The sequence below is a fragment of the Pyrus communis genome, chromosome 14 (genome assembly GCF_041283825.1).
Source record: "Pyrus communis isolate YQ-2024b chromosome 14, ASM4128382v1, whole genome shotgun sequence".
NCBI lineage: Eukaryota > Viridiplantae > Streptophyta > Magnoliopsida > Rosales > Rosaceae > Pyrus > Pyrus communis.
Window position 1 is genome coordinate 7,765,817 of NC_142578.1, and position 11,832 is coordinate 7,777,648.

Below are 11,832 nucleotides of genomic sequence, written 5' to 3' on the forward strand. Positions count from 1 at the left end.
CCTACAAATAACTGATGATACTTTTGAAACCCAAAACAATTTTTCTAAAAACGCTTTCAGTTATTTTAAAAGTCAAATAAAAATTATCATATAAAATTTGCTTCAACAGAACCGGCTCTTCGTTCACAAAAGCAGGACGGAAAAAAAGTTCATATTGGAGAGCCCAATAGATGCTAGCATATCTGCCCACAATTTTCTGAACCGTCTTGAAATACTTCTCCAATTTAATTAATTTCTCAATCCATTGTATGAAAACTAACTTATGTACCCTTTTGTAACAGAAAGGTAGCACCACTTGTTCATCACATTTTATAACTAACAAACCTTTTCATATACTAAACATTGATGTAGTTCACTTGTTGAAAATCAAAATACGTGTAATGAATAGACTAACAAATTGAAGAACGAATCAACTACATACGAATGCAAGTGAAAAGAAAAGGAACACTACAAAAATTTAACGAGACGACTACATAACCGAAAGAGACTACACTCTGACTAACTACTTCTCAAACTATATTACAAATAATATTTACAAAGGAAAACTAATGAAAAGGTCTTCAAACTTTTAAATTTTAACCAAAAGCCTATACTAACTTTATTTAATGGTTAGTACAAAACTCAATACCAAACCAGCCTAATAAAATTGGCCCAAGCAAAAAAAATTTATCGAGCTTCCGAATTTACCTTTAACGTCAAGTCTTGGCCTGTTTATTTGGTCTGTTTCCTTTATATCTTCTTCTCCGTCCAAATGCCAAACCTTACCTTAATCATCCTTCAACCAACCAGACCCACCTCAAGATGCTCAAACCGCAAACAAACCTTTACCAAATTTGCAACCCCCAAACTTAAGCTGGAGCATCTCCATCCCTTTCTTCGATATCGCAAAGGTAAGCATTTGCCATCCTTCATCTCTAATGTTATTGTTCAAAGAATTAGAATGAAAAGCTCAATATATTACTCATGCATGCTGTTGCTGTGTAGGACTTTGATTTTAGGCCATGGCTCCAGATTGGATGAACAAACAAACGGCAGAGATCTCGAGGTTTGCGAATTCATGAATGATAAGGGTAAACAGAAAAACTCCATCCTTTCCTTCTTTTGTCGGTGTTGCAGTTTGGATTCACTTTTGACTTTGTCATGTAATCTTTGTGATGTTTGTGGTTGAAAGAATAAATGCAAAATTATCAGTGCTTCATTGATGTAAATTCATCCATGCTTCTAATGAATTGTTTGTGGTCTCTGTGTATTTGTGCATCCATGTATTATTTTTTTTTTTTTGGATAAATGGGCGATTGTATTTTTTTTAATGAATTGAGAGTGTATGATTTCTCTTTTCTTCTTACGATGATTTTTTTTATGGTGTGAAGGCTTGATGGATCTACCAAATCCAATCAAAACTTGAGGGATGATTTTCAAAAACAATAAATAAAAAAATACAATACTTTTTATGATTTCTTTTTACAAATTTCGGTGAGATGTGGGTTTTTATCTCAAATTTCAGTCCATTGAAGTTGAAATTGATTGCGAAGTTGTCAAATGTATATTTCAGGCTGTTCGACTCCAACATGCTCATCAACAACATCACGACGGTGATATGCTTGGATGATTACCATTCCCTAGATAGGACAAGGAGGAAGAAGAAAGGAGTGACGATACTAGACCCACGAGCTAACAACTTCGATCTTACACTAGACCCAATAACCCACATGTTTTCAATCTCATAAATAGTTAGTTTTAGTGTACCCGTTTTCAGTTTCAGAAATAGCGTACCCGTTTTCAGTTTCATAAATAGTGTACTCATGTTGAGTTTCATAAATGGTTAGTTTCATAAATAGTGTACCCATTTTTAGTTTCATAAATAGTATATTCATGTTGAGTTTCACAAATGGTCAATTTCATAAATAGTGTACTCGTTTTCAATTTCATAAATAGTGTACTCGTGTTCAGTTTTATAAATAGTGTAAATGTTTTCAATTTCATAAATACTGTACCCGTGTTGAGTTTCATAAGTAGTGTAAATGTTTTCAATTTCATAAATAGTGTACCCATGTTGAGTTTCATAAATAATCAGTTTTGTAAATAATGTATTTGTGTTGAGTTTCAGAAATAGTTTAGTACTTGTGTTTAGCTAACTAGATTAAAGCATTTGTGATTTTTGCTCGTCTTTTGTCTTCTTCGGCATTCATTATTTTCATTCTCTTTTACTTTATTCAATCTAAAAATTAAAGTTTTTCTCCAACATTCTATACTTTCATTCTTTTTAAATTTATTCAATCTAAAAGTCAAAGATAAAACCACAAAAGTCATTTTCCGAGAAAACCAAACCATTTTCCTCTCCATATAAACGTGACAAATACGTTATTTTCTGTTACAAGTGTGCATTTTTCATGTCGCACTAATTCATAAAAAAAAATCGAGCTAGAGAGTTTATGTATATGTATATGTGTGTGTATATATATACACATGTATATGGTGAGAGAGAGAGAGCTAGAGAGTTTAGAAAGAAAAGAGAGTGGAAGAAATATGATGATTTAGGAGTGATCAAGGAACTTGTTCAAGTACGTGGAGCTTAGCTATTGTGGTAGTGACGTTGGATCTTCGTTTTAGCTTTAAAATTGAGGGCTTTGAAGCCTATTTGATGACTGGACAACGATTTTTGAGACATTAAGGTAAAGATTTACATTTGATCAAATTTCTGGGATTTTGCACAAGTTTCATATGGATGTGATTTAGAGAAATTTGATGTTTGACTCTAAATTCATCAAATTTGGTCTTTAAAGGATGTTTGTATGGAAGAAGAGAGTTGTACAATTGATGGATTGTGTTTTGGCTTGAAAGATATGTTGAATTTTTGGGAAAACAGACCTCAAAGTCACTAGTTTCATACCAAGGATTGAATTGTGAAAATAGTTTCAGTTTTGGGGTAATTTTGCGAATTATCAAAAGTTCAAGGGCCAAAGTGCAATTATCAAAAGTTTGGGGACCTATTTGAAATAATAAAAAGTTCAAATACAGAATTTTATTCTGGTTAAGTGAAGGTCCCTTTTGGATATAGTTGTTGTTATGAGAATAAAGTTTAGTCATTATATATGGACATATAGTGACATATTGTAATTGTTAAACTAGGGACTCCAATTACTCATGGTGTTTGCGTTTAATCGGGGTATTGGTGAGGAATATTGCTTGGCTTGGAGACTAGGTAGGAGAATCCTCACTTACCCTAGTTATGGAATTTTGTGCATGTATGTATATGTAAATATACGAATGCCTGTGAAAGCTGCATATATTTTGCTGTGATAGAACCATGAGGAAAAATGGTTTTGTTTTATATCATGATATGCATGATTGTTTTACGCTACAAATTAAAGTGATGACTTGAGAGTGAAAGGGGCATAGTGACCGCCTTGGGTTTCGATCCCCTAAACCTCCGAAGGGGCTACTACGAAGGGATTAGTACTGCTACCTTTCTAGGAAAGGTACTAGGATATCTAAAGGTAGAGCATTAAAGGACACTCTCACCACACCTTACCATAAGTATATTCGTTCGGAGTTGGTCTAGGTAAGGGGGTAGTTGGTCATGAGACCGGTTATCATGCATGTAGCGATTTATAGGGATCTCTGTTTTCTTTTTAAAGGGAAATTGTGTGAGCATACAATCTATTTTCAAAACTAAACAAAGCTTTTGTTGTGCATCAAACATTTTCCTATAGTATATATAGTGTCGTATACTATTTTCAAACCTAGTTGGGGTGGATTCCCTAAGGGGGAGCGATGAACGTTTGTGATGCTCACCTCTACTTTATTGTAGGACCGACACCTACAAATAGACGATTTGGACTAAAGTCGGGACAAGAGTTGTTTGATGCTTCATATGCTTGATTCCCTTACCGTCTTGAAGGAATCTTTTGTAGCCAAACTTAGCGCTTTGTACTTTCCAAATCGTACTAAAGAGTTGGTGTAGTATGATAATTACCTTAAACTCTTTGGTTTTGTTGTAGATTGTGAAGTTCTTTTCCTTTGTAAAAATTTTATCCAAATTCAGTTGCCATTTTATTCTTCATTTTACCAAAATGATTTTCGCTTCCATATTGCTTAAAAATAAATTATTTTATTCCCCTCAAATAGCCTTACGTTCTATTAGGAATGTAGTGCTATAGTGTTGGATTTTAACACTATAGTATTGTGTTACTAATAGAGCGTGGCACTGTTACGTGCCGGTTTTGGGGGCGTGACATGTTATGCTAAAGAGAAAAATTTTAGTGTCATCGGTTGTAAATAATTATATGTTTATTTTTTATTACATTTATCACGTTACTTGTTCCGTGTAATAAAAAATAAAAGATAATTATATATAACTGACCATGGTGCATTGTGAGTGCATAAGATTCTATGAAACATCAACTTTGTGGTGAAAAATTGGAAATTGTTTTATCCATCTCGCCTAATGATTGCATAATATAAGCATGCCATGCCAATGTTTCCATGGAAAAGCAAATCCAAATGCGACCACTCTCTTCTTTTTTTTTTTTTTTTGTTTTTTGTTTTTTTGGGGACAAAAATGCGACCAATCTGTCTGCCTGAATTTCCGTAATTTCCCACTTCTCTTTCTTTCTGTCTTCTTGGGGCAGTAAGAGACAAAAAGAATGGTTGTGACCCTTATTTTAAAGGCATATTCACATACGGTGGGACTGGTCAAATTGCCACTTTTGCTTTAAACGAGTGAATGATGAGAATCCTAGCTAGGGTTTTGCTCTTTACCAATAATTTTTTTTCTGTAAATATGACATTGGGGTCTTTAGTTTTTCTTTACTATTTTTGATAAAGAGAAAGTGAAAAAGATGGTTAATGGATTTATTGACTGAAAATCAATTTGTTTTCTTCCTACACATTATGCTCATTTTTATTACTGGTTCTTCTCTAACTAATACAACTTGAAATCAGTAATAAACAAGAATTACAAAATAAGAGTGACCAGAATAATCACTTTTCAATCACGAATGCTCTGTTTGTATTATATGGACCCAAACTACCAACTATTATCATTTTTCGACCATTTCTTGCATCACTGTACCATATAAAACACATATTATATACACTGTGACCACAGTAGTGGCCTTCTTTTGTCACACTACTTTTCCTTTTTGTATATCCTTTAATTTTCTTGTTTTTAATATTCTCTGTTTGGTTGAGAAAAGCTCCCAAGAAGAATCCCACCGACGAATAGATCTCTCCCTCCATAACTTTCCCTCTCTTTTATACCCTCCAAACAACCGGTCACTAGGCATAAGCTGCCTATAAGTTATAACTACAACAAGAGCAACAAGGTTTTAGTTAGGGATTTTTAATAAATGGGCAATTGCTTGTTTGGAGGTTTGGGAGATGCAGATGGGGTAGTTCAAGTGACAACATCAAATGGTGGGATAATGGAATTTTATGTGCCAATCACTGTAGGCTTGATCACCAAGGAATTCCCAGGCCATGGAATTTTCAGAAGCCATGATCTTTTCTGGAAACCACTCTCTCACCATGATGATCTTCTGGCAGGACAAAATTACTATCTTCTCCCTCTCAACAGCCAAAGTGGTCGTCACTTGGGCAGCGCCCAGATTGTGAGGGAAGGCCATGTTAGGTCAAACAGCATACCAACTTGTTCACTTGCTGCGCCCTACAGAATGTCGCTTGATTACCATGGAATGATGAAGAGGTCTTACACCGAGGCATTTTCGAAGTACAATAACGTCAGTTTTTGGAAGGTGAAGCTGGTGATCAGTCCAGAGCACCTGTTGGAGATTTTGGCTCAAGAGGGTCGGACTCAGGAATTGATTGAGGGTGTCAGGACTGTGGCTAAATGTGGGAGTGGTGGTTCGGTTTCAGGTTTGGCATTTTCCGATCAGTGGAGCCTCTCGAGTAGTAGTAGAAATGCTTCATCTAAGAAAGATGGAATATTGCTAGATATTTAGCTGGAATCGTAGCAACAATATTGTTCTTTATAACTCCGGTTTGTGTCATAAGTTCTTTATTTTTTTTGGCCAAACATGTAGTCTTGTTTTTTTTCTCTTGTATCATGATTTCAAATTGTTAATGAAGATGTTTAGACTTTGAGTTTCTAGCATATAATACGACTCTTTTAATCGCTGGTTTTGGTTTTTGTTGGTACTGTTGATCGAAATCAATTAAATAATGTTCCACCCCGGAATTGAACATATATAGGTGTAGATCGTGGGAATGAGGGTGTGCGACAACTAGAGGCCACTAGTAGACAGGTTTCAAGCATTGAAATATCACACCTATTTGACTTCTAACCAAAAGATTGTGTTGTTGAGTGGGGAGGCTCAACTTTGAACTGTTTTGCATTGAATGCTAAGGACTTCACATTTTCTTGTATGTAGGAAACTAACTTAGAGTATGAAACTCATTCGAAGAGAGAAATTGTATTCAAATACTTAGTAGAGGAAATTATTAGTGGAAAGCTACATAACAAATTAACAAGAGAAAGCAAATGTAATTTATTGCTTTGCCAAAGAAGGCTTGCTTTGATTTTGAGAGAGTGAAGAAAGTATGGTACTTCTCCACCGATACTATTTGATTTGAGAGAGATTTAGAGAAGGAATGGACTTCTTCTCTTTGAAATGCTTTATGGAAAGCTTGCTTGCTTTCTTTGAGAGGTTTGCTCCTTGAGAGAGATTGAATAATCTTTGCTTTTTGATTGAAGTTGTTGGGGCCTTCTCTTTTGCCCATGCTTTATTTTATATAGTGCTCCACCAAGCCCTAGGTCTTCTCTTCATTTTGTCGCTATAATGACAACGGTCTCACATCCACATGATTTTTCATCACCCAATGATCATTATGCTTATAGTTATTCTCAAGGCTTTAGGACTACAAACCAATATGAACTATCTCCTAACTTGATAAGTGGGCCTCGTAGAATTCATGTGAACTGTCAAATTATGGTCCAAATTCACTATGTTAGTCATATAATATAGATATATAGTGGATTAGTTCTCTTTGTATTCATAACAAAAAAAACAACAAAGCCTTATCCCACTAAGTGAGGTTAGCTGTATGAATCGTAGAACACCATTGCGTTCGGTTATGTGCCATATCTTCCGTTAGATCCAAGTACTTCAAGTCTTTTCTTAGAGTCTCTTTCCAAGTCTTCCGCTACCTCTTCGACCCTGAACTTCTGTCTCATAATCACATATTCTAATTGGAGTGTCTGGAGGCCTTCGTTTCACATGTCCAAACCACCTTAACCTATTTTCTCTCATCTTTCCTTCAATCTTGGCTACTCCTACTTTGTCTCGGATATCCTCATTCCTAATCCTATCCTTTCTGGTGTGCCCACACATCCAATGAGTCATTCTTATCACCGCTACCCTCATTTTATGTACGTGTTGATGCTTCACCGCCAAACATTCCGTGCCATAAAGCATTGTTGGCCTTATTACCGTCCTATAAAATTTTTCCTTGTACTTTAGTGGCATACGATAGTCACACAACATTGCCGTCCTCTTTGTATTCATGATGATGTTAATTAAATTGTTAATGAAGATGTCAGACTTTGTAGCAGATATCGGAAATGTTGGATGAAAGAGGACATTTGGGACGAGCCGGGCTTAATTTCCTCTTTATAAGCTTTATGACAAGGCATGTATGACTTCTAATGAGTAGATTTTATATTACATATTTAACCCTATTCTTAGTATATTTTAGTTAATATTTTAGAAGAATTTTGATACTTTGAATTGTGTTTTCAATATAGGACTTTCGAATTTCTCTGGAGCAAAACTGACCAAATGGATGAACTTTTGAGTAATTCCACTTGGAGGATGTTCGTGAGTCAATTAGTTGATCATATCAAAATTTGGAATATTTCTTCCTAGCGGTGATTTTCTGGCGATAAAATAAAGGAGCGATGCGCGGTGCTGGAATAGTGATGATTTGGGCTTGAATTGCGTTTTTGGAGCTCAAGATGACCTCGGATGGATTCATGGCCTTCTGGAGATGTGTTCAGAACGTCCTAATCTTTAAAAACAAGCTATCATGGGTTAGATTTGGAGGATATTTGAGGCTAAAACGTGGCTGGATAGTTCCTTTGCAGATTCTTCTAGTTTAATTATGACTTTATTTTATAATATATTTTATTATTATTTTTAGTTTCCTAGTTGGAATAAAGAATCTGGTTTTTAGGGATTGTGTGATACCTTTTAGGTGGGATTTAAAAGGTTTCAGCCGGTCCTAGGTTACGCACATTTTCTTTTATGCAATCTTGGAGACGAAGAGAATTGCTAGTGTTCTTGAGGATTTTCTACCTTAGGGTGTTTTCAATCATTTTCTTCATAATAATATTTTCTATGATTTTAATTATGATTATGAGTAACTAATTCATTTTGCTAGGGCGAAGCCTTCAGCCTTAACATGAATATGTAATTTTTATTTAATTGCTTATGATTGATTGCATGCATGCTTTGAATTATTGATCACTGTTTTAAACTATCTAATTGTCTTGATGATTGGTCACCATTAGGATATTTAGAAAAGTAATTTGATGCAATTTTGGTCGGAAGGTTCCCTGAAATTGACGCCGGCTTCTTGTGATTAATAATTGTAATTTCACTTAAGATGAACACCATGTCTTAGGGGTTGCATGGTTTTTCAAAGGGTTTTCATAAAGCATAATGAGTCTCTCATGTTCATATTTGATCCGAACGTCCGGACGGATTGCATGTTAGATATACATTCTATGTTGGAGGTTCCAAGTAGAATATATATTAGAAAAAGCTAACCTTCAAAGTGGCATGTGTAAATCATAAGTAATTGGTAAAAATTCATAGGATTTCTAGGTGATGGTGGAACCCTAGTGCTTTTATAAATTGGTATTTAAAACTCTTTTCTTTTATCGTATTAGTTTGGGAGAATTTACTATTTGTTTTTTTTTTTTATAATTAAAATTCGTTTTTAATATTACCCAAATTCAAAATCACCTTTCTCAATTTTTAGTTTCAAGTAGTTAATTAGGAATTGTTTCTACATAAATTATTAAAATAGTCCTTGAGGAGAACGACCTTACATGAGCATCTATACTACAATAACCTTGTATTCTTGCAAGTATTTTGTGTGATTTTAACCCTATTTACCAAGGTTCTAAAAAACGCTAGGCACTAGTCAGGCGGCGGGCAGGGGCCTAACGCCTAGGAGGAAGCCTAGGAGGCCTAGGCAGATTTGAGTAAAATAATTATATATATCATATAAATTAGTTTAATTTACTATATAATAGATAAATAAACATTGAGTAATACGTTATTTTTGAAAAAGATATACATATATAATGCAAGAGTATAATATACTCTGGTCTTAAAAAGAAAAAATGATAAAAAATATTATATTATAAAAATATAATATAGTGTTGTTAATAAAATATTATCCGAATCATTTTTATAATATATTTATTGGACCAAAGCAATAACAATAGGAAGAAGGATTCACAAGATCTCGTTCCTGCCTCTTTTTGTCCAACCCGACAGTGGGTAATTATTCTTTATGTTTATTTTTTATTTTTTATTTTTTATTATGAGGCTAGTAGAGTTTCACACAAAACTAGGCAATTTTTTTCCACTTTCCCGATTTTCCCTGCTGCCAAATCTCTATCAATCACCTCAACTTCTCTGTTTAACCCTCTATTTTCTTCTCTTCTAAAAACGAACAAATCAAAACAAGTCCCTCCCTCTAACCCGCCATCTTTCCTCTGCACATCTCCCTCTATTACTCCCTTTAAGCCACCATGGTGATTCTCCGTTTTCATGCACAAAAGTTCTGGGAAAGAGGTGGAGCTGTGCCGACTTTGAGTTTTGATTCTGTGCAATGTGGTCGTACTCCTCCATCATGTTGTCGACGTCTTCGTCTGTGGTGACAGAGATCAATGAGTCGACTAGCACCGACTATGGGTTTGCACTTTGCACACATGTAGAGCAAAGAGACGAGGAACGCCTAGGACCGCCTAGCTTCGCCTAGCGCTGCCGAGTTGGCCCCTTAGACCCTCTTCGATTTATTGAATATTTTGCCCAAAATCGCCACGGAAACCCACCGCCCAACGCCTAGGTGGCCATTTAGGCTGATTTTTAGAACACTGCTATTTACGTGGACGGTAAAAATCATATCAACTTCTTTGTGGTCCACCTTACATTTCAATTTAGAAGCTCCAACTTGACTTGATTATGGGGACGGAATAGGGTGGTTATTAGGTTTTCTTCTCTGTCACCCAAAAAACAATAGCGAAGTTTAATGAGTTAATTATATATATGGACTTACTCAAGTAGGCTTTTGTATTTGTATGAAAGTTTGAATTCTTCTCCCTATATTGGTAACCAAGGTTACCCGCCTATTTAAAACTCACGGTTATGGTTACGGGTAACCGTTTACACAAATAAACTGTTATGTCCATGAAATTTAAATGGGTATTACCCGCCGTTATAAACAGATACCCATTTAACCATTTACTTTAATAGATATATAACTAAAATAAAATCATTAGTTTCTAGCTTAATTAGTTTAGTATCTCGAGACATAACTGGTTATAAATGGGCCATATATATACATATATATATATATATTATATATATATATATATATATATGCCTTACTTGAGAGAAAAATATAGGTGATTGAATGGGCCTATGTTTAATATATGTGATTCAACATGCTAAAGCATTAGAGTGTTCAAAAGTTTAGTTTGAGAATATTTTTGAGTTTTGAATCACCTAGTATTCAAAATAATGATTACCTTGAGTTGTTAGAAGCTTTACTTTATATGGAGTTTGGTTTATTTTACTCTTAGTCTAGATGTTATAATTGAAGACTTGTTTGGGTGTAGTAGAAAAATATGTTGAAAATGCATGAATTTTCTTTCCAATATGCTTGCTCAAGTAATGAGAGGCATTTTGTTAGAAAACAAATGAATTCTTAGCAAATACATTAAATTACCTTTATTGAGAACAATTAAAAATATCGTCCGCAAAAATATTATTTCAATTATTGGAATGGTATGAGGACTTAAAAGATTGAAATACATATATGCATGTTAATTGAACCTATAACGTTTAATTGTCAGAAAAAGAAAATGATGAAAAAAATTCCTTTTAAAATTTTCAAGTTTAAAAGAAAAAACATGTAGATGGGTAAAAAAAGAGGGACAAACAAGTAAAAAAAAAAAAAAAAAAAGGCTAAAAGCGTTAAAAAACGGGTATGCACTTATGAGTATGCTTAATCATTTATAAACGGTTATTGGGTATAGGTATAACTGTTTATGCAAATACCCAATAGGTAAACAGTTACGTAGGCAAGAGTTTAAATGGTTATGGGTAAATAACCTTTGCTACCCGCCTGCCATAACCGTTGCCCATCCCTAGTTGTGGATGGATGAGAAAGAATGTGTGGATGGATGAGTCGGTATGACTCGTATGGGGTGGATCCCATTCTTTTTTATTTAAAATTTTCTTGAATTAATTGTCACGTTAGCAAAAATATGGTCCTGCATTTGCCACGTCATCACTTAACGTTCAATTTAACAAATTACCTAACAGAGGTCTGATATTGCAACAAAATCGTAAGTTGATGTTAACATTATATTCAAAACATGAGGTATGAGTTGGTTATATGATCCAAAGTTGAGGTCGAAAAATGTAATTTACCCTATTATATTTCATCATTTTAAAGTTTCCTCAAAGTACTCTTAGGACATAGTTACTTTTGTGAAGTTATTTGGCTTTCCTTGTCAAAAGTTGTAAATGATACCACATATGCTCTTACATTGTCTCTGGTTTTACAACTCTA

General features: G+C 34.4%; 1 protein-coding gene and 1 long non-coding RNA gene across 2 annotated transcripts; both read left to right on the forward strand.

The window, feature by feature from the left end:
- The first annotated feature begins 714 nt into the window (after positions 1–714).
- LOC137711995 (uncharacterized) lies at positions 715–2,012 on the forward strand. The gene is made up of 3 exons (XR_011065187.2): positions 715–890; positions 985–1,070; positions 1,553–2,012. It is a non-coding gene; the product is annotated as an uncharacterized LOC137711995 (long non-coding RNA).
- Positions 2,013–5,173: 3,161 nt separating this feature from the next.
- Positions 5,174–6,206, forward strand: LOC137712297 (uncharacterized). The gene has a single exon (XM_068451399.2). It carries the CDS (start codon positions 5,352–5,354, stop codon positions 5,961–5,963), a length of 612 nt encoding a protein of 203 aa, XP_068307500.2. The 5' UTR covers positions 5,174–5,351; the 3' UTR covers positions 5,964–6,206.
- The last annotated feature ends 5,626 nt before the right edge of the window (positions 6,207–11,832 follow it).

Excerpts from the sequence above, each read along its gene's own strand:
- LOC137712297 (XM_068451399.2), top strand. The coding sequence starts at position 5,352 with ATGGGCAATTGCTTGTTTGGAGGTTTGGGAGATGCAGATGGGGTAGTT.